Here is a 24,162-nt window from a genome sequence, read left to right on the forward strand (position 1 = left end):
TTGTATTTTAATTTTGTATCTTGCAACTTTACTGAATTCATTGATTAAATTTAACATTTTTTGGGTTGAGTCTTTAGGATTTTTTGTATATAAAATCATGTCATCTGCAACTAGAGATAAATTTTCTTCTTCCTTTTCAATTCTGATACTTATTTCTTTTTCTTGCCTGATTGCTCTGGCTAGGACTTCCAGTACTGTGTGAGATAGGAATGGTAAGAGCTGGAACCCTTGTCTTGTTTCTGATCTTAAAGGAAATGCTTCCAACTTTTCATCATGGAGTAAGATGTTTGCTGTAGGCTTCACAGACCTGTTTCTATTTCTAAAACTGATTTATGAACTCAGACATGTGCATGGCTACCTCAGTTTATAAAAACCAGTTAAATGAAGATTAAAAATTTCTATTTTTCCTCAATATTATCAGAATGTTAGGGAGATTAAAATGAAATCTATGTGAGAAGCATAATTTTTTGAAATCTACAGTAAATTCTAGAATTTTATGTTTTTATATTGTTGATAACTTCAAAAAATATTTAATAGTATGAATAAGTTAAAAAACTTTTTATTGATATTATTGTTGATCCCAGAGATATGTAAGTCAGATGTGCATCTTCTCAAGTCTTTGAGCAGATATAACATACGATGTTTTTCAGTATAGATAGGAAAGACAAAAAAATTGCTTTATGACTTCAATTATCTGTTCTGCATGCAGCGACCATAACAGTACGATGTTTAAGAGCTTGGACTCTGGAGTCAGAAAAACTTGTATTTTCCTTTCCTTTATTTTCACATTAATAATGTATGTATTGGCAATGATCTCATTAAAAATGTATGAATAAAAATAAGTATGAATAACATTGTAAAAATTAGTAATTCAGTAATTCTACTTTTAAGATTGGGACAGAAGAAATATGTATGTTTGTTAATGTTACATTTATTGCAGCAAAAGTTACAAGACTATGTTAAAGCTTTTTGTATTTGCTGCGTGAGCATTTTGTAAAACACTGAAAGTTGTTCGAAACAGTACAAGAGAGATTTCTTAGGACTTATTTTATATCGTTTGTTTTCCTCATCCTATAAAGGTGAATAAAATCTGTTTGATTCAGTTTTCCTAGATACACACACACACACAAAAGAAAGACTTGAATTTGAATTTTTCTCTATTAACTAGTGTCCTGGAGAGAAATTATTTAATCTCTTTAGGCTTCATTTTCTATGTCTGTACAATGTAAAAAGGTCCTGCTTCATAGGGTGGTTGTGAATATTGAGTAGCACATACAAGTACTTAATGCAGTGCCCGTCCAACTGTCTATACTCATGAATATAAGAAATTCCTTCATTTAAAAAAAATATTAAGCACTTACTACATCTAGGCAAAGTGAAGTGAGAGGGTGCCATCATGGCAACAATAAAAACTTAATAAAGGATGTAGCAATGGCTTCCCCAATGGGCAGCAGGCAACAAGGACATTGGTATTGCAGGATGGAAAGAATGGAGACTCAAGCAGTGGCAAAATATTTGGTAAAACCATAACCTGCATTAATTTGGAAGGAAGACCAAGCACCCCACAAAACTCTGGCTACAGGGCAAGGGATGGGAAGACAAACTGTTAGTAGTAGATGTCGGTTGTTGTTAGTGATTTTAGAAAGTTATCAGAGGAGACAAATAAGCCCAGAGACGGATTTGCTGGCTTGCAAGCAGATACAAAAGAGAACAGACACACTAGAAATTTGGTATTTCAAGGGGTTGGAAAAACTGATTGTGCCAGGAGCTCAAAAGCAGAAAATTACTTTGAAAAATGCTTTAAGTGACTGAGGCCAGTTAAGACTCAATCCTGCAGCAAAGATCAGATAACTGGAATAATCATAATCGGTGTAATCTTCCCACCTAAGTCTGACGACCTGAATGAAGCCACCATTAATAAGAGAGAGGAGAGAGAGAGGGAGAAGGGGAGGGGAAGGGGGAGAAGAGAGGGGAGAGACGGAGGGAAGGAAGGAGAGGGAGGCAGAGGCAGAAGTACATGGGCAAGGAAGCATATTGGTCAAGTTTGGGAATTATGTACAACAAAACCTTTGGCTGTGGCTACTGGTATGTGGAAATGACTAGAAGCAAGTAGGTCAGAAGCCTACTAAATTTCTGACAAAATTGCACTGCCACAGGAACCATGAGCGGAGACCAAAAACTCCTTTAACTGCTCATGCTAAGAACAACCTTACGATCAGGAGTATGAGAACTTCACCATATAGAAGAATTTTACAATCGCTTGGCCCAGTGACTGCTGTGACTGTTCCCATGTCCGTCTTCTGAATGGGAGTTTTTACTGTACTTCTCCTGTCCCTGTTATATGCGGAGGAGGTAACTTCAACCTGGGTTTTGGGTTTCATGGGATATTGTTTTGTTTTTAGTTTCTGTTTATTGAACTATGAGGTCCAGACCTGGACATCACTGGGAGATCCTGAACTTTGCACTGTGCGTACCCATGGGGGATGAGGGTTCTCTGTGTGGGTACCCAGAACTGCAGACTAATGGTCCATAAACCTGTTCCTTCGTCTTTTTGGGAACATGGCACCCCTGCCATTAGGTGTGGCAGGTGACTGAGTTCTGAGCAGTGGAATCAAGACTACAGGGATGTCTGCCACCTCCAGGTCCCCCCATAAATGCCTCCCGGGCAGTCCTCCAGGCTCTCTCTCCTGCTGCTTGGCCTTGGGATGTTGAGGCTTGGGACGATTTTGGAAGCTACGTGTCAGAGTGGATGCTGGCACCCCTGTCGTCCTGGTCCCTAAACATTGCATGGAGCACAGACCCATCACCCAGAAGGGGGCCTGGCACAGAGTAGGGTCTCAGGGTACATTTGCTGAATGACTGCAGTGGAGGTTGGAAAAGGTGAGCCCTAAAGGACTAACAGGCATTAGTCAGATAAGGCACAGAGGGAACAGTATGTACAAAGGCCCAGAGGGGAGGAAGAGGGCATCATGTGCGAGGACCTGAAGAGAGTCAAAGATGAGCTACGGAACCACCACCACACTGAGAGTAAAACCCATTCCCAATCTTGCGTCCCTCCAAGTATGCGGGTTAGCATGTGGCCCGAGGGACTGGCGCAAGAACAGGAGCCCGGGTTGGGGGGACTTTGGGGCTGGGGTAGGCTGTGGGAGAGGACGTGCTGCTGCTCTGTTGGTCACAGACTTAGCAACAGGAGTGGCAGGTGAACAAGGCAGTTCAAACAGAGCGGAAAGGACCCAACAGGCAGTGTGTGAAAACAGGACGAGCCCGGGAGGGAGCCAGGAAATGTGGGTTCCAGGCTCCTTCTCTCGTGTGTTTGTCTTGAAAAAATACTTATCCTACTTTTGAAATATTTTCTAGCTATCAGAGACTGTTATCCTGAGATAAAAGCTGTCACAGGTGTGGGGAGGGAGTCAGCTCTCTTATTTAATAATACTGAAGTCAACGTCATACTTACAACTTTCAAACTGCAGTTGGCTATTTCGGTGCAAATAGCTTTAAGAGATGAAATAAAGTTAAATGTAAGGGGGTCAGTTTCCTTCCAGAAGCTTATAAGGAGTCGAACTTTAACGCTTCGCAAAACTAATGCTTCTCTTATTTTCCCATCCAAGTCTGGCCAGTAAGTCCTGTAGGAATAATATCCATGTGGACAAAAATAAAGAAAAGAAGTTAGTTTGGGGAAAGAAATTTACTAGACTACAAAGAACATTTATATTAACCCAATCATTACTTCGTTCTGTAATAGAGACACACCCTGGTAGGAAATGTCGAAAACATGCAGATCTCCTGGGCGGGGCACCCACAGAGGATGCTTTCCTGGGTCCAGCCCCTCCCTGAACTGAGTTCCCCCACCACCGGGGCCTCAGAGGATATGGACAGACTGACCTCCATCACCTGTTCAGAGTCTTGAGCACCCCCGTCAGTCCCAAAGGCTGCAAGGACCCCTCTTCTTTGGAAAATGCCCTCCAAATGAGCTTCTGCTCTGATTATGCAACCTTCCCCATACTCTTATTTCCAGGCTGCCTTCCTCTCTCCTGACCAAGCCCCCAGCTGCTCTGGCCCTTGCACTCCCCACCTGCCCTCCCTAAGGGCAACAGTGTCTCCTGGAGGCTCAGCCTCTTCCTGAATCCGTAGCCTCTTGCCTGAACTAAATCCTGACTCTTCCCGAGGCCACACCTTCTCTGGAAGTCCTGCCATTTAGTTTCTACCGCAACCTGTCCGTTTGGTGCAGGAGGTGGGTCAGCCCCCCCAACACACACCACGTCACTTCCAGAACTGTCACCTATTTCTCACTGAAAAAGGAAAACACAACAAACATTTCCATCTTAAAGACAAGCCCCAAATCTCTCTATCTCCCCTCAGCCCTGACATGTGTAGACTTTCTGTTTGTTCCCTGGTTCAGACCTTTCCCTGATTCCAGGCCAACTCAGTTTGGACGAATACAGTGTTATTCAAAACCTTAGCCTGTTAGTTTTGAGTTCTCCTCTTTATATGGCCCAGCCTGTGGTCCTGCAGTGTCCTGCACGCTATGAAATCCCCAGTGAGCGTGATCTTGCCCTGCGTGGGCCCAGCCCCATGACCCCCACACTATTCTGCTCCATCAGCTCCAGGTCCCCTTTCTGGCCCAGCCCAACCTCAGTCATCACCTGAAGGACCCCTACCCTGGCCCTTCCTCTAGCTCTTGGGTCAGAGTCATACCTCCCTTGGTCTATTTCTATGGTCACAAAGCCAAGGACTACTGAACAAAGTCAGCTCAGTCCCGTGAGGCTGGAGCCAACACAAGGGCATCTGGCCCTCACCGCCATCCACTACCCTTGTCCTCGCCTTGCACGGTTCCCCCTCCGGGACCTTTCTGTAATTAGTCTAAGCTGGACCCCACTCCTCAGATACTTGTTTCTTCCTCCGTCCACAAAATAGAGCTTCTCAGTCATGGTCTTTCTCACCTTTCTACCCCCGAGAGCCTCCGCATACTTCTCCACTTTCCTCCGGCTCAGAAGATAAGGTAACCTGCTCAGGGTCAGACCTGGACCTCCCTTCCCCCTGGGCCATTCCCCTGACCCTCTGCAACTGTGTTTCATTGGTCACTCCTCCCCGAAGAGAGTTTCAACTACCCGCCCTCCCCCTTCCTCTTAGTTTGAGAACAAAATGTGAATCTCTCTCAAAGAACCCTCCCCTGACTCTGCATCGCTGTGGCTGGTGCACAACCTCTTTTCCCTTTTGAACTAAACATCTATCTATCTATCTATCTATCTATCTATCTATCTATCTATCTATCTATCTATCTATCTTTCTATCATCTATCGATCTATTATCTATCTATCGATCGACCTATCATCTATGTATCTTTGAGTGTAGCTGACACACGATGTTACATCGGTCTCAGGTGTTCGACACGGTGAGTGAACACCTCTATGCACTACGCGGGGCTCACCACCAGGGCGGCTGCCGTCTGTCACCCTACAGCACCACCACAGGACCCTCAAGTATGTTCCCTGCGCTGTGCCATTCATCCTTGTGCTTTACTCATTCCACAGCTGGGAGCCTGGACCTCCCTTTCCCCTTCACCCATTTGCCCATCCTCCTGCCCCTCCCCTCTGGCGACCATCAGTTTGCTCTCTGTATTTATGGGTCTCTTTCTACTTTTTTGAACATAACTTCTTGACACTGTAATCTAGAATCTCTGACTTTACTTCATCACCCCCGCTCACTCCTAAGCCTACTGCCCCCCCCCTCGCCTCCAGGCCCCCGTTCTTGCGCAAATCTCCAAGTCAGCAGGGATGTCCCAACTGCCAAGTCTAATGGACATCATTCGATTCTTATTTTACTGTTAATTGAAGCCCCATGTGGCTCTGCTGATGGTTCTTTTCTTCTTGAAAACGGATTCCATTGGCTTCGATGACCCTGTGGTTTGATGGTCTGTCCCTTATCTCTTGCAATGTTTATCTATTGTGTGGTCTATGCTCCCTCAAGATTCTACCACCATCCCCTGTTCTCCTCACTCTACAGGCCGTCTCCTTGGTGGCTTCATCTATGCACTGGATCTCAGCTGTCCTCCAGAGTCGGAAAAGCTCCAAATTCACATCACCAGGCTAACCCTCTTCAGACTGCGTTCTGGATATCTTTGTAAGGTCTTTATCCATCCGGACCTTTACAAGAACCTCAAATTCACAAACCTGATTTTTATAGCCTCTTTTACTTTGTATACCGTTCACCATCTAATCACCCAAAGCAAAAACCCGGCAATCATTCCTGTGCCTGCTCTCCTTTTCACCGCGTACTTCAAAGACATTCCTGGAATGTACATCCGCTGTTCTATCCTTCTGAGCCATCATTATCCCTGACCTGGGCCACTAACAGCTCCAAATTTGTTTCTCGGCCTCCAGTTTTGTCCCGTCAAGTACATCTTCCATGACCACCAAAGTGATCTATCTAAAAGCATATCTCCTTTGATTAAAATGTAGTGGAGGCTCCGCAAAGTCACAAGACTCCCTTACGGTCAGATCCTCTTGTCCCTGGTCACCGCCTTCCCTCCAATTTCATCTCTCACCACCTTTGTTCCAGCACTGAACCTGTTACAGATGCTGCCAGGTGCCAGGCAATTTTTCCCCATCTGAAACTTTGCTCATGCTGTCCCTCCTACCTGGAAAACTCCTTCTTATCCTTTGTTTGATTAACTCCTGCATATTTTAAAATGTAATTCAGGTAGCATTTCCTCCAATAAGCCTCTTCTAACCTTGAAACTGCCACAGATGCTCCTTCCCTGGGACCTATAATATTTTGTGCACATATCTACTGTTCCATTCACCACACTGTGCTATGATAATTGATTCTGTGTCCGTCTGCCCTATTGGATGGAGTTCCTGGGACCATACACTGCTCAGACTTCAATCACTCCTGCACAGTGCCCAATAAATATTTGTTGAATGAAAACATAAATGAAAAATATTAATACCTCACAGATTAATCAGCCTACTTTTTTCTTATTGAATAAATTTGATGCATAACATTGTGTAAATTTTATAAGCTATATAGCATGTTACTTTGGTACATTCTTATACTGTAGTATTATGGCCAGTGTACTGACAGTCATCACATCACAAAAATTACAGTAGAATATTTACAGCACATTAGCCGTCTATGACCTATTTACTACTCATTACAAGGCTGCAGTCTTAAACACCATCACTCTTATCCCTCACCCCCCCCACTAGTAACCACCATTTTACTGTCTGTTTTCTTTTTTTTTTTTTTTTAATGTTTTAATGATTTTTTATTATATTATGTTAGTCACCATACAGTACATCCCCGGTTTCCAATGTAAGGCTTGATGATTCATTAGTTGTGTATAACACCCAGTGCACCATGCAATACTGTCTGTTTTCTATCACTTCCATACAGAAGTGATATCATACAGTACTTGTCTTTTTCTGTCCGACTTCTCTCGTTTAGCATAATGGACTCACGGTCCATCCATGTTGGTGCAAATGGGAGGATATTCTCCTTTCTTGTGGTTGAATAATATTTCATGGTGTATACTGCCACATCTTTTCATCCACTCATCCGCGGATAGGCATGTGTGCCGTTTCCATATCTCGGCCACTGTGAATAGTGCTGCAGGAAACACGGCAATACAGGTAACTCATCAGAATTCTGTTTTCGTTTCCTTTGATTAAATACCCAGAAGTGGAATTGCTGGATCGTGTGGTAGACTTATTTTAATTTGGGGGGGAACCTCCATATTTTCTTCCATAGTGGTTGGATCAGTTTACCTTTCTACCAACTGTGTATAAGTGTTCCCTTTTCACTACATCCTCGTCAGCACCTGTTGTCTCTTGGCTTCTTGATGACGGCCATTCTAACAGGTGTGAGGCGATATCTCATCGTGGTTTCAATTTGCCTTTCCCTGATGATGAGTGATGCTGAGCATCTTTTCATGTGTCTGTTGGCCATTTTGATGTCCTCTTTGGAGAAATGTCCGTTTAGTTCCTTTGTCCATCTTTAATCAGATTATTTGCTTTTTGTTGTTGTTGTTACTGAGTTGACTGAGTTCCTTACAGATGTGGATGTTAACCCTTTATCCAATATAGGGTTTGCAAAAATTTTTCCCCATTCTGTAGGTTGTCTTTTTTTTGTTGTTGTTAATTGTTTCCTTTGCTCTGCAAAATCTTTTGAGTTTGATGTAGTCCTATTTGTTAATTTTTTGTTATTGTTGTTTGTGCTTTTGGTGTAATGTCAAAAAAATTATTACCAAGACCATTATTGATGAGCTTTTTCCCTATCTTTTCTTCTAGGAGTTTTGTGATATCAGGTCTTATCTTTAAGTCTTTGATCTATTTTGAGTTAATTTTTGTGAGTCATGTGATAGGGGTCCAACTTCATTGTTCTGCATGTTTTTCTCCAGTTTCCCCAGCACCGTTTGTTGAAGAGACTGTCCTTTCCCCATTGAGTGTTCCTGGTGCCCGTGTTGAATATTAGTTGACTGTATAGGCCAGGGTTTACTTCCGAGCTCTCTATTTTGTTCCCCTGGTTGATGTTGTCTATTTTTGTACTGTTTTTACTATGGCTTTGTCTTACAGTTTGAAATCAGGAAGTGAGATGCCTTGAACTTTGTTCTTTTTCTCAGGATTGTTTTGGCTGTTTGGGGTCTTTTGTGGTTTGATACAAATTTTGAGGTTGTTTCTTTTATTTCTGTGAAGAATGTTTTTGGTATTTTGATGGGGATTGCATTGAATCTGTAGACACTTTCAGTAGTGTAGCCATTTTATTAACATTAGTTCTTCAAATCCATGAACATGGGATGCCTTTCCATTTGTTTGTGTCTTCTTCAATTTCTCTTGGCAAAGCCTTGTAGTTTTCATTGTACAGATCTTTCACTTCCTTGGTTAAATTTATTCCTAAGTATGTTGTTTTGTGATGCTGCTGTGAACGAGATGGTTTTCCTTCTTTTTCAGAGGCTTCATTGTTAGTGTAAAAGAATGCAATTGATTTTGTATCTTGATACTTTACTGAAATTGTTGATTTATTCTGACAGTTTTTTTGATTGAGTTTTTAGGATTTTCTATATATAAGATCATATCATCAGCAAATAATGACAATTTTACTTCTTCTTTCCCAACGTGTATGCCTTTTATTCCTTGCCTGATTGCTTTGGTTGGGGCTTCCAGGACTGTTCAATACAATAAGAATGCTGAGAGTAGTCATCCTTGCTTTTTTCCTGATCTTGGGGGAAATGCTTTCAATATCTCTCCAGTGAGTACAATGTTAGCTGTTGGTTTGTCATATATGGCCTTTATCATGCTGAGTTATATTCCTTCTGTACCCATGTTAAAGGTTTTTTTTTTTAAATTATGCTGAGTTTATTATGCTGAGTTATATTCCTTCTGTACACATGTTAAAGGTCTTTTTTTTATCATGAAAGGGTGTTGTATTTTGTCAAATGGTTTTTCTTTGTCTATTGAGATGATCACATGATTTTTATCTATCTTTTTACTGATGCGATGTATTTGCATTTATTGACTTGCATATGTTAAAATATCTTTGTATCTCCGAGATAAATCCTACTTGGTCATTGTGTATAATCTTTTTAATGTGTTCTCGAATTTGGTCTGCTAATATTTTCTTGAGAATATCTGCATCTATATTCATCAGGGATATCGATCTATAGTTTTCTTTCTTGTGGTCTCCTTATCTGATTTTGGTAGCAGAGTAATGCTGGCCTCACAGAATGAGTTTGAAAGTGTTTCTCCTTCTTGATATTTTGAACAAGTTTCGGGGAGGATTGGTGTTAATTCTTCTTTAAACATTTGGAAGCCATCTGGTCCTGAGGTTTTTTGGGTTGGGAGTTTTTTGATTACTGATTCAATGTCTTTACTCATAACTGGTCTGTTCAGATTTTCTACTTCTACCTGTCTCAGTCTTGATAGGTTGTGTGTTTCTAGAAATGTAACCTTTTTTTTTTTTTTGGTTTATGTAATTTATTAGCATATAATTGTTCATAGGAGTCTCATAGTTCTGGGTATTTCTGTAGTATCAGTTGTAATGTCTCCTCTTTCATGTTTAATTTATTTCTTTGAGTCCTCTCTCTTTGTTCCTTAGTCTAGCTAAAGGCATCAGTTTTGTTTATCTTTTTAAAGAAGCAGCTCTTCGTTTTGTTGATCCTTCCTATTAATTTTTTAGTCTCTATTTCATTTATTTCTGCTCTGATACTTATTGTTTCTTTCCTTTTGTTAACTTCAGGCTTACTTTGCTTTTCTTTTTCAAGTTCCTTGAGGTGTGAACTTCGGTTACTTAAGATATTTCTAATTTCTCAGTGTATGTGTTTATAGTTATAAACTTTCTCTTGGATCTGCTTTTATGCATCCCATAATATTTGATATGTTGTGTTTTCAAGATAATTTTTTATTTCCCTTTTGATTTCTTCTTTGATCCCATAGAGTTTTGGAAGTGTGCTTAGTTTCATATTTGTAGATCTTCTTACTTTCCTATTGATTTCTAGTTTCATACAGTTGTGGTCAGAGAAGATAGTTGGTATGATTTCAACTTCCTTAAATTTACTAAGATTTGTTTTGTGACCTAACATGTGATTTAGCTTGGAGAATGTTCCATGTACACTTGAGAAGAACGTATATTCTGCTGCTGTTGGGTGTAATGTTCTGTATATGTCTGCTAAGTCCATTTGTTCTAAAGCCAGGTTCAACTGCAATATTTTCTTGTTGATTTTCTGTCTGGGTGATTTATCCATTGCTGATGGTGGGGGTGTTAGAGTCCCCTACAATTACTGTATTACTGTCTATTTCTCCCTTATGGTCCCTCATTAATTGCTTAATATGTTTTGAAGTTCCAGTGTGGGTAGCAAGCATGTATATTTATGATTGCTTTGTCTTCTTGATACACCAGCCTTTTTGTCATTATATAATGACCTTTGTCTCTTGTGACCCTTTTTGGCTTACAGTCTATTTTGTCTGATATAAGTATGGTTACATTTGCCTTGTTTTCATTTCTGTTTGCTTGGAATATCATCTTGCATTCCTTCACTTTGAGCCTGTATGTGTCTCTGGAGCTAAAGTGAGTCCCCTGTAGGCAGCATATTTGCTCTTTTATCCATCCAGCCACTCTGCGCCTTTTGATTGGTGAGTTCAATCCATTTTCACTGAGAGTGATTACTAATATCTAAGCACTTACTACTGGTCATTTTATTTTCTGCCTTCTGGTTATTTTGTCTTTCCATATTTCTTTTTCTTTCTATTTCTGTCTACTTTTTCCAGTTGGTGGTTTTCTGGGATAATTTGCTTGTTCTCCCTCCTTTTTATGTTTCATGTCTCTGCTCTAGATTTTTGCCATGTAGTTACCAGGAGGTTTACATAAAGCATCTCATAGAAAAAACAGTCTTTTCTCTGATGATAGCACTTTATTTTTCTTCAATTATCATCCTTTTACTCCTCTCCTTTTATATTTTTGATGTCACAAGTGACCTCTTTGTATGCTATGATTTCATCACCAAGCTGTAGGAGCGATATTTTGATGCTCTTTTCCTTTAACATTTAGTTAAAGGAGACATTCACTGCACTATTGCACAAGCGTGTATGTACTGGTATAGTGCATATAAAATAGTGTCACAGTTAACACACTATGCCAAAAAAGAGTTACACTATTCTACTTCTGACTGCTTGTTTATCACCTTAATCAGAACTTTGTGTGCTTTCATTTTTTTTTTGCTTCAGCTTGAAGAACGCCTTTCAACGTTTCTTGTAAGGCAGGTCTAGTGGTGGTGAACTCCCTCAGCTTTCGTTTTTCTGGGAAAGCCTTTATTTCTCCTTCACATCTGAAAGGTAACTTTGTCAGGCAGTATTCTTGCCTGCCAGCCTACCTTTTTATTGTTCCTTCACACTTTTACTGATTTCTTTTTGAAAGATGTCTTTCATGTGACTGAGGAAATAAATAATGAACAGCCCCAAGCTGTGAACCAAAAAAATAAGTGAATTGCTTAAAGAAACAGCGCTTGATTGCTAGCACAGGAAGAACTGAGACAGGGCCTCTGATTTCCTACGGCAGGGTCTACTTAGCCACATATTATTGTTCTATCCGCTTCCTACTTCTTTGAAAAGTAGAAGCTACTTCTAACATTGCTGCTAAATGATGGTGTATATGTATGTATGTTTTTACATGCTACCAACCATTTCTACTTTGGGAGCATGTGACTTTTTCCTTTCATTTGGATGTTTAGCAGTGTCTTAAAAGTTACGTCTGTAGCATATTAACACACTGATATTTGATAATGTCTGTTTATTCAAATTGAATTCACTCCTGAAAAATTTCTCCAGGACAATGTAAAAGACAAGTAACCAGGCTGACTTCTAAATTTTTTTCTTATTTTTTTCCATTCTTTTTTTTTTTTAGTGTAATAAAAAGGAAGTTTAATATGCACAAATAAAATAGAAAAAAATTTCTTACAGACTGGCTAGTGGTAATGTTATTCAAAAGTGGTCTTTCAAACTTGAAAGACCTAGCTTGCTTTATTATTTTTTTTACACTATCAAAAAAGAATGTTTTGCCACAAATGAATAATGGACAGAGATATGTCATTGACATGTTTACAATTAGGAAATATCTAAAACCCATGTACACTTGATAAAAAATAGTTAAAGGTAATGAGAATATTTATTTTAAAGTAAGGCAAAAGCTAATCTGGTTACAGTTGAGATTTTAATTGTCATACTTCCAGATTTATGAGTGGGGGAATTAAGTACTTAAAAGAGTTTGTTGTTTTCATTTGGTAAGACTATGAAAAAAAGAAAAGTGTGGCTACATGTGGCTCTGCTGGTACGTTTCAGCACAAACTGTGAAGTCATGCCCCCATTCACAGAAATAAAACGCACCAAAACAAACAATGAGCAAACCAAACAGACTGCCTCAGCTGACACAAACTTTAGTGTCTTTTCTCAGGGGTTTCCCCCCATTTTTTTTTCTTAGGTATCGAATTATAACCTGGATGTTTGAGCTACTTTTTTTGTCTCTGATGACTTCTCATTAGAATGCTTGCCAGGGGTGTGAGTATGATAAAAGAACTGTTCTTCGACTAACAGCTGAAATGGGAGATTAATAACCCAAAGACAAAATTTCAGGTGAGTTTTCAGTTCTTTAACATTCTTTTAGTTTTCTCTAATTTTTGCATTTCCAAGATATTTTAGATTCTCCATGCTAACTCCTTCCCCCCGCTGGCCACAAGGGATCTTCATTTTGTCCATGGGACTTCATGGAATGAAGTTTTGTCAATCCTAAGAAATCATCATCCCATACTAACATAAGTCCATAAACTTGACCTTATTCTCATTCCCCATAATGGAAAAATCAGGCAAAACCTATCTACTACGTTTCAAAATCTTCCCGAAGGGAAGTTGACATCTAAAATGAAACCTCAAACCAAATACAGAATAAACAGGAGAAAAATAAAAAAGGAGGGATAGAGAACATGTAGAAGTATATGGGTAAAAACCTATGACTATTCAAGGGACGTACCGTATTTTAAAGTAAAAGTGTTTTAATAGTGTCTCTGGCAGCTTCAAATGCTTTTCGACCATTATTATGGGACATGGCTTTCTGCGAGAAACATGCGTTGGGACCCCACAGCCATTTGCCCAAGGAAGCTGCGTGGTGCGGCCGTGTGGGCCGGCACCACGAAGAATACGCAAGCAACAAGAGCGTGCCTGATTGTGTAACCTCAGTAAACGGTTATTTTGAAATTGTAATTTTCCAAATTAAAAAGGTCCCAGGTTGTACTCCCAGGAATGTGCACTTTGAGAACTTCTGGATTAGACGAGTTATTCAAAACACAAGCACCCAAGTCTCAGCATTCCCAGAAAGAAAGCAAAAGCGGGAAACATCAGGGACAGAGCCGTGCATGTACGCGTGTAAGGACGTAGGGGAGGGACATTCTGCCCCCACATTTGTGCCATGTATTTCTGCCCCAACAGTGATGAATTACTGAAAAATCCCTCCATTTTAAAATGCTTTCTGCCTCATACAGAGGAGCGGGCTAACTGAGAACATACGCATGCTGAGTTTCCTTCTTCTTGAAGTCGAACACATATGGAAGTTTAGCATTTAATGAAGACTGGCGTGAACACGACAAAATGACGTCTCCTCGACGGAAAACCTTGCCAGGCCTACTCAGTGTCAGTACGTCCTTCAGGGACACCTGCGGACTAATAAGTTTCAAGACCTATTTTTCCCGAATAATTTTTATTATTTATTTTCTTTTTCAAGTCACTTTCAAGTTGACAACAACCTGATCTGCACTCTAAAGTTGTTCCCGTGCCTAGAAGGTGAAGCCCTGAGGACTCCTGCAGGGTGAGACCCTGAGTCCTTCCGACGGACTGAGGCAGGAGACGCATCGCAGGGCAAATAAGTGCACAGGGAGGAGGTCTGACGGTGAGCGACCTAAGGGGAACGGAGAGGCTGGCTCCCCGCGGTCCCCGCTCGTGCCTGGCCCTGGAGACGGGGTTCTGGGCGAGCGGACGCGCTCACTGACCTTTTGGTGCTCGTGCTGGAGATGGGCAGGTAGTCCGTGACAGCGATGTACACGTACAGCTTCGCGTCGTCGATCACGCTGTAGATGGCGTCCACGTCGAAGCTTCGGTTTTTAGGGCAGAAGAGTTTGGGAGAATTCTGCGGAGACACAAAAACCAAACTTGTAGAGGATTCATTTTTGTCACCTGGGGCTTTCTCTTTTCTGTTGCCGTGTTTTCACGGGTTTTAATGGATCTTGGGTTTCAAGTCAAGGTTTGCAAAGCAACTTTCCAGTTCTTGATGAGATGAGAGAAATACGTGTGCGATCTATCATAGCTGAGGCGTGTTCAGACCCAGGTGCGGGAGGACGGGTCTCAAGGCCGTCCTTTACGTCGGGCTGTGGGAGGGAATGCTTGCTTTCAATACCCACACCTCTGATTTTGGGAGGAGTACTCTTGCTGTAAACTTCGGGGGCTCTGCAAACACCCTGGCATGCAGAGCTAATAATTTTCTCAGGCATTACCCTATAATACAGACATACAAGTACAGACTGCAATCAATTTACTGGAAAAGTCATTTCATTACGAAGGCGACATGGCCATGAAATTGTCTTACCCTGACCAGCGGTGCACAGTGGCTAGTGGAGGGGCGCACGTAATCCGAGGGGTGCTTTATACCAAAAGTCCGAATACGTGGTTTCTGGAACTGCCTGCCGTGGCAGTATTGGGCCCCTCCTGCAACGCTCAGGAGCTCCCCGCGCTGTGCTGCTGGGAATCCCCCACCGGCTTACACAGAGGGAAGACCAAGCGGTTGTTCTGGACGCCCAACCGACGGCCGTGGAGCGCTGGGGGCAGGAGAGGACCCTGGTCAAGGCCACACCCTCCAGGCATCCCTGCTCAGAAAGTCATCTCGGCAGATGACTATCAGACTGAGTTTTTGATCACTTAAATTATTTTTCTTTTGGAACTGGGGATGAGCTTCCAAGTCTTTTAAAAAAATGAGTGCCACAAAAAAAAAAAAAAAAAAAAGAAACCTTCCTGAAAGAACATAAGAGAACAGAAACAAACAAAAATCCCCCACAAAAGCAGTAAAAAATAAAACCAACGAAACCCAGGGCCGGCCCTACAGCCTTTCCCCAGTGCACGTGTGGCGGATACTTGACCTGCCCGACTGGTCGACTGGACAGGAGCTCCTGCTTCTATAGTGTCTCCTGGTCTCCCTCTCCCTCCTGACTGCCGCTCCTCCCCCCCAGACCCTGGTGCTGTTTGCTGGGGGCTTTTACACATCGTTTCCTTGTCACCATGATGCAAACACACACACACACACACACGCGCACACATCACGCCCAGCGTTCCTGGTGTCCGGAGATCCAGCCCGAACTCATCGGAGGGATGTGTGTATGGCCCTCTGCGCCCTGGCCTCCCCTGTTTCTCTGCCCCCCTCCTGGGCTGGCCGCCACGCCCTCCGTGCCCCGAAGTGACATAACGGCCGGGCTCCCATCTGCCTGCCTGCGCCTTTGCCCCTGCCGGCACTTCCAGCCCATGTTGCCCTGTTCTTGCCCATCGCAGTCCTACGCTTTCTCTCCGTTCCAGCTCAAGGATGAGCCCCTCTGTGAACCTTCTTTACTTCCCCTCCCAGAGGCTCCTTCCCTGCTCTGTCTCCTCCCGTGACAGGATTTGTCTGTGGTGTCACTGAGCCCTGCTCAAACCGGTCATTGCTTGCACTGGCCTCGTCTGCCTGCTTGGACTGCCGCCGGCTGGATTTTAGGGACTGCGTGTCACTCGTTTTTCTATCTCCACCAGTACATTCCACATGGAAACTACTTACTCCCTCAGCCCGTTGGGTCTGCTTTAAAGGTCCTTCAGTTAACACGGAGCTGCAGAGGGGCTGAGCTCCAGACGAGGGCTGAGCCAGTCTGACACGTGCCCAAAGGCCCGCGTTTTTGTTTCAGGAGTTCCTGGACTTCCTTGTGTGTTCCCCAAACTGGTTTCGGTTTCAGGGAGGAACGAACTGAGGTGTGGAGTCGTGCGTCTCTTCACCTTTGCTGTGACGTCGTGCCTCTCGGTGATGCAGGCCGGCCTCTGACACTCAGCCTGCAGAGCCTCGTGGCCTAAGGAGGGGGGCGGGTAGGAACAGAACACACCTCTCACGCTGTCTGGGCTCGGTGCCCCTCTTCTGTGCTTGCTCTCCTTCGGGCAGCAAACACTACTGAGTGCCGGCCACGCTCCCGCTCTAGTCTGGCCGCGTGGCACGAATAAGACGCCCGCTTCGTTCCCCTTCAGTCTAGCACCTGTTACGTGGTGTCGCCCGCACCTGTCTGGGTGCCCCTGCACTAGCCTGCGCCCCGCTGGGCTGCGGATCTCCAGCACCTTGTTATCCCCCGCCACTCCTAGCACCTGTTATGTGTCAGGATCTGCGGACCGAACTTGAGAGGGCTTCTTGCATTATCCAGCACGACTCCCCAACCCCCAGCCCCAGCGCGGCTGCTTTGGGCTAGGTATTTCCATCCACGGGGGGATAGCTCCTTATTTGCAGCTGCCTGCCGCACTGTTGCCCACGGTCCCATCGCCGAACCCGATGCCTAGAGTGTGGCAGGGGCTCTGTGTGCTTATCAGGGAAACGCATGATGATTTGTATCCGTCCCCTGGCCCTGGGGGCATGGCGGTGCTTGACAATGTGTTCTAGAGTCCGCTACCTTTGAAGACAGTATCTGGAGATACTAGTGGCTTCGAAATGTTTGCTTAAGGTGTAAGTGAGTGAACAACAACACGAAGAATGATCTACTGATAGGGCAGAGGAAGGGAACTCATTTCAATAGCTTAATTAGAGAGAAGGCTGTCAAGTTTCCCTCTTACTGGTCCTGCATTAATTTTCTGAGCCCTGCACTGTGTACTCCCTTGTTACGGGATGGAGCAGTAAAACAGATCCTTCTCTTCGCCTCGGCTCTGTGATGACCTTTCACCACCCAGTGTCCTCTGGCACCTGCTCTAGGGGATGTTTCTCTCTCAGATCAGTCAGCGCCTTATCCACGCACACGACTTGTTCTGCAGATTCATTCAAGACCTGCTTTAGCGAGCTTCTGATTTATTTCACAACAGTTCCCTGGTTTGTAAAAAGTCCATACCCCATCCGAAGAATACAGAAGTTAAATATATTAAACACAAAAAGATGGCAAAATATTTGTAAATCATATATCCGATAAAGGACTTACATGCAGAATGTAGAACTCTCACAACTCAATACTAAAAATCCAAGTAAACTAATTGGAAAAACGGGCAAAGGACTGGATAGACATGTCTCAAAAAAGAGAAACAAATGGCCAACGAACACATGAAAATATAAAGGTAAAAACCACAGTGACATAGCATTTCACACCCACACACCCACCAGGAAATAAAATAGAAAGTAACAAGCATTGGCAAGGATGTGGAGAAACTGGTGCTGTCATTTATTGCTGGTGGAACTATCCAACGGGGCAGCCAGTTTGGACAACGGGGTGTCGGTCTCTCAAAGTGTTCAGCACGGAGTTACCACCTTACCCCACAGTGCCACTCCCGAGGAGACGCCCCAAAGCACTGAAAACAGGTGCTCAATTACAACCTTGTACGTGAAGGCTCACAGCAGCACTATTCACAGGAGCCAGAAGACAGAAACCCCCAAGTGCTCAGCAACCGATGGACACATAAGCCAAATGTGATATATCCATACAACGGAATATTATTTGACCATAAAAAGGGAACGACGTGCTGATTCATGCTATAACATTGATGGACTTCGAGAATATCGTACGAAGCGAAAGGAGGCAATTACAAAAGATGACACACCGTTGGGGCGCTGGGTGGCTCAGTTGGTTAAGTGTCTGACTCTGGATTTTGCCTTAGGTCTTGATCTCAGGGTCATGGGATCGAGCCCTATGTCACGCTCCACGCTCAGTGGGGAGTCAGCTTGAGATTCCCTCTCTCCCTCTCCTGCTCCCTCCTGTGCTCTCTCTCTCAAACAAGTCAATAAATCTTAAGAAAAAAAAAAACTACATACTGTCTTACTCCATTTCTATGAAATGCTAGAGAGAGGAAAACCCTAAGAGACACACAGTAGACATATAGCCCCTTGTTGCCAAGGGCTGGGGGAAGGGAAATATGGAGATTGACCCCTAATGGGTGTGGTGTTTTCTTTGTGGCGATGACAATATTCTAAAGGTAGTGGAATACGCCAACAATGAATCATGGAATACTACATCAGAAGCCAATGATGTAATACTGTATGGTGACTAACATAACATAGTAAAAAGAAATAAAATAAATAAATAAAATAAAATAAGTGGAGATAGTTTACAGCTCTGACTACACTAAAACACATTGAATTATATATCTAGAAAGGATGAATTTCATGGAATGTAAAGTATCTCTCAGTAAAGCTACTAAAATGTAATTAACAATACATAGGGGACTATTACAGGGTATTTTTCACAGCAGCACCATGTTCTGCTTAATGTCTGCACTCGCTGTCAGTACACATGACTGGATGGACGAACTAACACTCAGGTCAGGGAGAACGGACCTTGAACCAACTAGTCGTGACCTTGGAAAGCAAATTTATAATCTCTAAAAAGAAATCTACAAGATAAGACAAAAACTCAGCCAACTGTGGCTCCTGTTTCTGATTTCAATGGGAAATGTAAGAAAATAGGAACTATGTGGACCCAAGTGATTAGAGATCACAGAGCAAAGTCTCACCAAGTGTCTCTTTGTGTTACATGAGAAAATTAGAAATAATCCATGTGTACATCATAAAATTTATATTTAACCACGCTAAGGTATTAATCATCTAAAATTTAATTTGGGGAATGGTAATTCTTAAGGTCTTCAATAATATTTTTGTGTGCATGTGTTAATTTAGTTAATTTATTTAAAATATAATAAACTATTTTAAGATATTTTACAACAAATAGTTTGAATTTAAATAAATTTGTCTTGACATTTGTTTGGCATGCATTACTCAGAAAATTATATGCATCCTAGAACTTTTTATTAAAATTACTACTCATAAAACCAATCCCATATTTATTGCTGCTTTTAGGGGGCGGTGAGTAAGGTGTTGGGAATACCAATGATGAAGATGGACCAGTATATGGCCTTTGGAGCCTTTTAAATAGTGGGACATATGATCAATAAACAAACAGTTATGAGAACGTGATAAATGGTACAACAGGGGTGAGATCAAAGAGCTTTGGGCAAATGATACCAATTCCAATAGCGGGGGAGGGGATCTGACTTTACGTTATACCTGCAAGATTTTATACCTCTGCAAAAGTGGTGTTCAACTAATATCTATTTTTTTTTTTTAAAGATTTTATTTATTTATTTGACAGAGATAGAGACAGCTAGCGAGAGAGGGAACACAAGCAGGGGGAGTGGGAGAGGAAGAAGCAGGCTCACAGCGGAGGAGCCCAATGTGGGGCTCGATCCCACAACGCCGGGATCACGCCCCGAGCCGAAGGCAGACGCTCAACCGCTGTGCCACCCAGGCGCCCCTCAACTAATATCTATTGAATTGAAATTCCAAAGTAGGCTTGATAGTAATAGGAAATAGAAAATAAAATAATAGGTTAAAATAATATAATAACTTAAAAATGTTATAATAAATAAAATTGAAAGCAGATGCATTATATCATTTAAAAGACTATACCCAAAGGCATGTTTCAAAATGCTACATATTTTGTGGCAAATTGTTTAATAAAAAGCAATTTGTAAATTTGCCCCAGAATACAACAAAGGCCTGCGTGTTAGATTTTATGAAAGTTCTGGCCATCTGTCTGGGGTAGGTATGTTAACTTTGGGATCGGGCGGGGGTACTCCTCCAGCTTTTTAAGTGTCAGAATATAAACGTACTCAACGCCCACATTCACCTATCTCTAAGATTCAAACCATAAATTCAAAATCCAGCAACTGCCTGAAATCTGCTGATAATTCGTCTATTCCTTGCTGCTTCCCATCTGCGTTACTGGAGCTGGTTGGGCAGGCTGAGCAAGTGTCCCTCGGGGTGTCAGACACCCTGTTACCTGCTGGGTTAAGGATTCTTTGCCCACTTTTCTACTGCGACTCATCCGGAGATTCAGAATGACAGCCGGCCTTCCCGGCGTACAGGGTTGTCTCGAGAGGAAGTGAAACGGAACACACGAAATAATTCTGCTAGTAAAATGCCCTACACAACGTGCTACTTGCTACTGCTTTGTGGGCCTCCGCATAGTTAAAAAAAAAAAGTTTTTTTTAGCTTGGTTTGATGAAAATCTTTCAGTCTGTGTTCTGCGATTCACATTTATATGAACTTGTTAAGACAAACAACTTAAGGAAAAAACATCTTCCTTTGTCTCAATTGCCACATGCCTAAATTTTCACATTGTGCTTTCGTTTTAAGGGGCAAAAAGGACAGAAGCCCCTTTTCGGTGAGAAGCTCTTGGGCGATGTGAAAGTTGCTGGCGTGACAGCACTGTCCTCGCGGAGGACCCCGTGTCGCATTGGGAGTGTGGTTTCAGGAAGTTTATCTCAGCGCCAGGCGCCTGCTTCAAGCCAAATTCCGAGGTCTCTCCCCAGACCAGGGGCTCAGGTCCTGGGTAAGGGTGGGGGGCCCTACATCTGCATTGTCAACAGGCGCCCCAGACAGCTCCTAATTCAAGTTTGGGGACCAGGGCCGGAGGCACAGATGTCCAGACGCCCTCTCCCACGGACCCCGTGGGACACCTGTGGTGTGTCCGTGGCGGGGGTGGAGGCGGGGGATGGGCGCTGACGCTCGGTGTGCCCTGCCCTCAGCCTCCGTGAAGTGCGGACAGCTCTGCTGTCATCTGTTCTACACACCGGGGTTCCCTCAGATTTGTTTCATCAAAGGAAGATTCTACGGCTAAGAAACAAGCCTGAGAACCATGGAGCTGCGGCCTCGAAACTAGCATCTGAGGTCAGAAGACCTGGGCGCTGCTGCGGCTCTCGGCACCTGCCGTCTCGGGGTCCTCGTGCTGGAAGATAAGCTCGATAAGCCTTCGTGTGCGACAGGCTCACAAAGCTGCCTTCACAGAGGACCGGGGCGGTCACGACAGGTCACGCAAAGCGTCAGCAGCTAGGAAGGAGTACTAACGTTCACTATCGTGATCATCCCTGGGGACAGCCGCGGTTGGGCCACAGAGCGGGCGTGTCTTACCTCTTCAGGGGTGGGCAGAGATGATCTTCAGAACTGAGGTTTGCCCAGGGCCGCATCACCCCCGGACGTTCCAACTGGGGAGGAGGCAGGAGCAAGAGGCAAGGACTCACCGACACAAAGGCCTGAGACTTGGTTTCGTTCAACTGAAGCTGCAATTTCTTCTCGTTGTCGTAGACGCCGTAGAGCCTCTTGGACCAGGTCTGCGGCACCCTGTTCTTGAATTTCAACGAGCTGTACAGGGCGAATATCCTCTGTAAGTCCAGGACCAGGCAGCTGCAGTTGTAGAAGACGACCCCGAGCTCCTTCATCTGTGGGGTTAAAAGAGAAAGCATGGGTGCCGCGCGCAAGTAACCGGGGCTGTGCGTTTCAGGGGAAGACGACGCGCGGGAATGCCGTGGTGGTGACTTCTCCTGCAGCTGCTGTACAGAAGCGTGTAGACACAGTCACAGCCCGGGACACACAGTGAGGCAGTGTAAAAGTGCTTCAATATTTAAGGAGAACTTTAGCTTGCTGTTTTGCATTTGGGATCTTACAGATAATTTTTTCATATTCATCTCCATTTTTCTTCCTTTTCTTTCTTTTTTTTTTAGATTTTATTTATTTCAGAGAGAGAGAGAGCATAAGCAGGGGGGGCGTCAGGCAGAGGGAGAGGGAGAAGCAGACTCCCCACTGAGCAGGGAGCCTGACAGGGGACTCGATCCCAGGACCCCGAGATCATGGCCTGAGCCGAAGGCAGACGCTTCACCGACTGTGCCACCCAAGTGCCCCCACCTCCATTTTTCATATCAGCTCTTCAGATTCATTTCCTTAAAATTTTTCATATGAATCCTTAAATCATGCAGCAATATAAAGGTAGGGTTTTAACGGCAGCTTCACGGAATGGCTTAGATCATGGGTTCTGAGGTCAAACTGCCTGGAATTACGCTCAGTTCTATGGCTTTCCAGCTGCGCGACACTGTTGGGCAAGACACATCATCTCTGGGTCTCATTCTCCTTCTTCTACAAAACGGGGTTAATCATATTTATTCCACACTCTGCTTGGTGCATTTAAAATGGTCAGTACATTTAAAGGGCTCAGAACAGCGCCTATGACTTGGCGCTCAGAAATAATTTGTTCACAATACAAGTGACTCATGTGAACACAACACAAGCCTCAAGAGGAATTCACCAATGCGCTCCTGCGACAAAGAGACCAGACAGAGGATTTTTCCACCTCCCGCAATGCGCGGATGGGGGAGGGAAAGCTCAGACAGACAGGCAAAGGCACCTGCCCCAAGTGGGAGACCCCGCCATCAACAGATTGAGAATCTGAATGCAAGTTTCTGACCTTTGATCGAGCACATCCAGGAACATAGCAGCGCTGACTTCATCGGAGTCCAGGATCACTCTGTACAAGTTACAGATGCTTTCTCCTTTAGTCAGTGAAAGTGACACGGTAACATGTGGGTCGTAAAAGAACAGCACGAGGATACACGCTCTGTGATCCGAATACCCAGGGAGGCGTGTGCTAGGGACACCTGGGTCTGCTCTCATCCCTTCCTCCAGCTCCCCACTGAAGACTCCACTCAGGATTACAGAAGACGTCCTCTGCTGTAGCGGACCCCTTAGGGCTCCCTAATACAGTGTGCCTGGAGCCTGGCATCTGTGCTCGCCTGGCATCATTCTCCCGGGCCCATAGTGACTACAGGCTAGACGCATGCACGTTTCTTCACCTGCTGATGGACTTGCCCTACTTTTCTCTGATGCAAGAAATAAAGCACTGTGCACCTGTGCAAGTACTTCTTTAGTACAGCTTCCTAGAAGTGGATGTACAAACACATGAAGGGCAATCAGAGGTCAAGAAAGTGGGCAGAAGCAGAGCAGAAAGGGTGTGTCAGGCATGTGCAAAGGCACCGCGGGCGGGGGGGAGGGTGGATATTATCAGAGCTGGGAGGCTAAAGTGGAGTGGGCTAGGGGGAACGTGTATGTGTGTGTGAGTGTGTAAATATGTTTTTCTGGGTAAAACTGTAGGGACAGGGATGGCAGATCCTCAGGGGCCTTTGAGCTGGGACAAACAGCTTAACATTTATGTTGAAGGTCACGGGAAAGCCAGCAATGAGGATAGGGGTGTGACCAGGCTGTGAATTAGAAAGGTCCCCTTGGCTGTGGTGTGGAGACAGAAGACAGGATGAGGAAGCTGGGGCATTCAGCCCCCGGGCCTTGGCAGGAGCCAGATGCAAGACTTACATGTTCCTATGTGTTTTCTAATCTCAGAGATTTCAAAAAATTGTCTAGGGTAACTGCTAACGATTGCTAATCTTATTTCACATTGAAGACAGAGCCCTCCCTGCTGTTTGCTGACGGGGTCTCAGGAATATTCAGCTCTGCAGCTGACCTTCACGCTTTTGTACCTTTTTTGCAGGTTGAATCAACACTGCCACACTACCTTCTCCAGGGAAGCCTTGAGCATTTCACTGTTTCTCAACTTTTGTA

General features: G+C 43.8%; 1 protein-coding gene across 7 annotated transcripts in view; it reads right to left on the reverse strand.

Moving 5' to 3' along the window:
- The window catches only part of PLD5 (phospholipase D family member 5), a 421,522-nt gene that overhangs the window by 48,451 nt on the left and 348,909 nt on the right, over positions 1-24,162 (reverse strand). For all 7 annotated transcript variants that reach the window (XM_040636060.1, XM_040636059.1, XM_040636062.1 and 4 more), the window contains 3 exons: positions 21,801-21,998; positions 14,525-14,661; positions 3,455-3,623 (listed from right to left, as the gene is read on the reverse strand). In XM_040636060.1, the coding sequence (XP_040491994.1) occupies positions 3,455-3,623; positions 14,525-14,661; positions 21,801-21,998 (504 nt within the window). The remainder of the gene's footprint in view (positions 1-3,454; positions 3,624-14,524; positions 14,662-21,800; positions 21,999-24,162) is intronic.

The sequence above is a fragment of the Ursus maritimus genome, unplaced genomic scaffold (genome assembly GCF_017311325.1).
Source record: "Ursus maritimus isolate PB19 unplaced genomic scaffold, ASM1731132v1 scaffold_2, whole genome shotgun sequence".
NCBI lineage: Eukaryota > Metazoa > Chordata > Mammalia > Carnivora > Ursidae > Ursus > Ursus maritimus.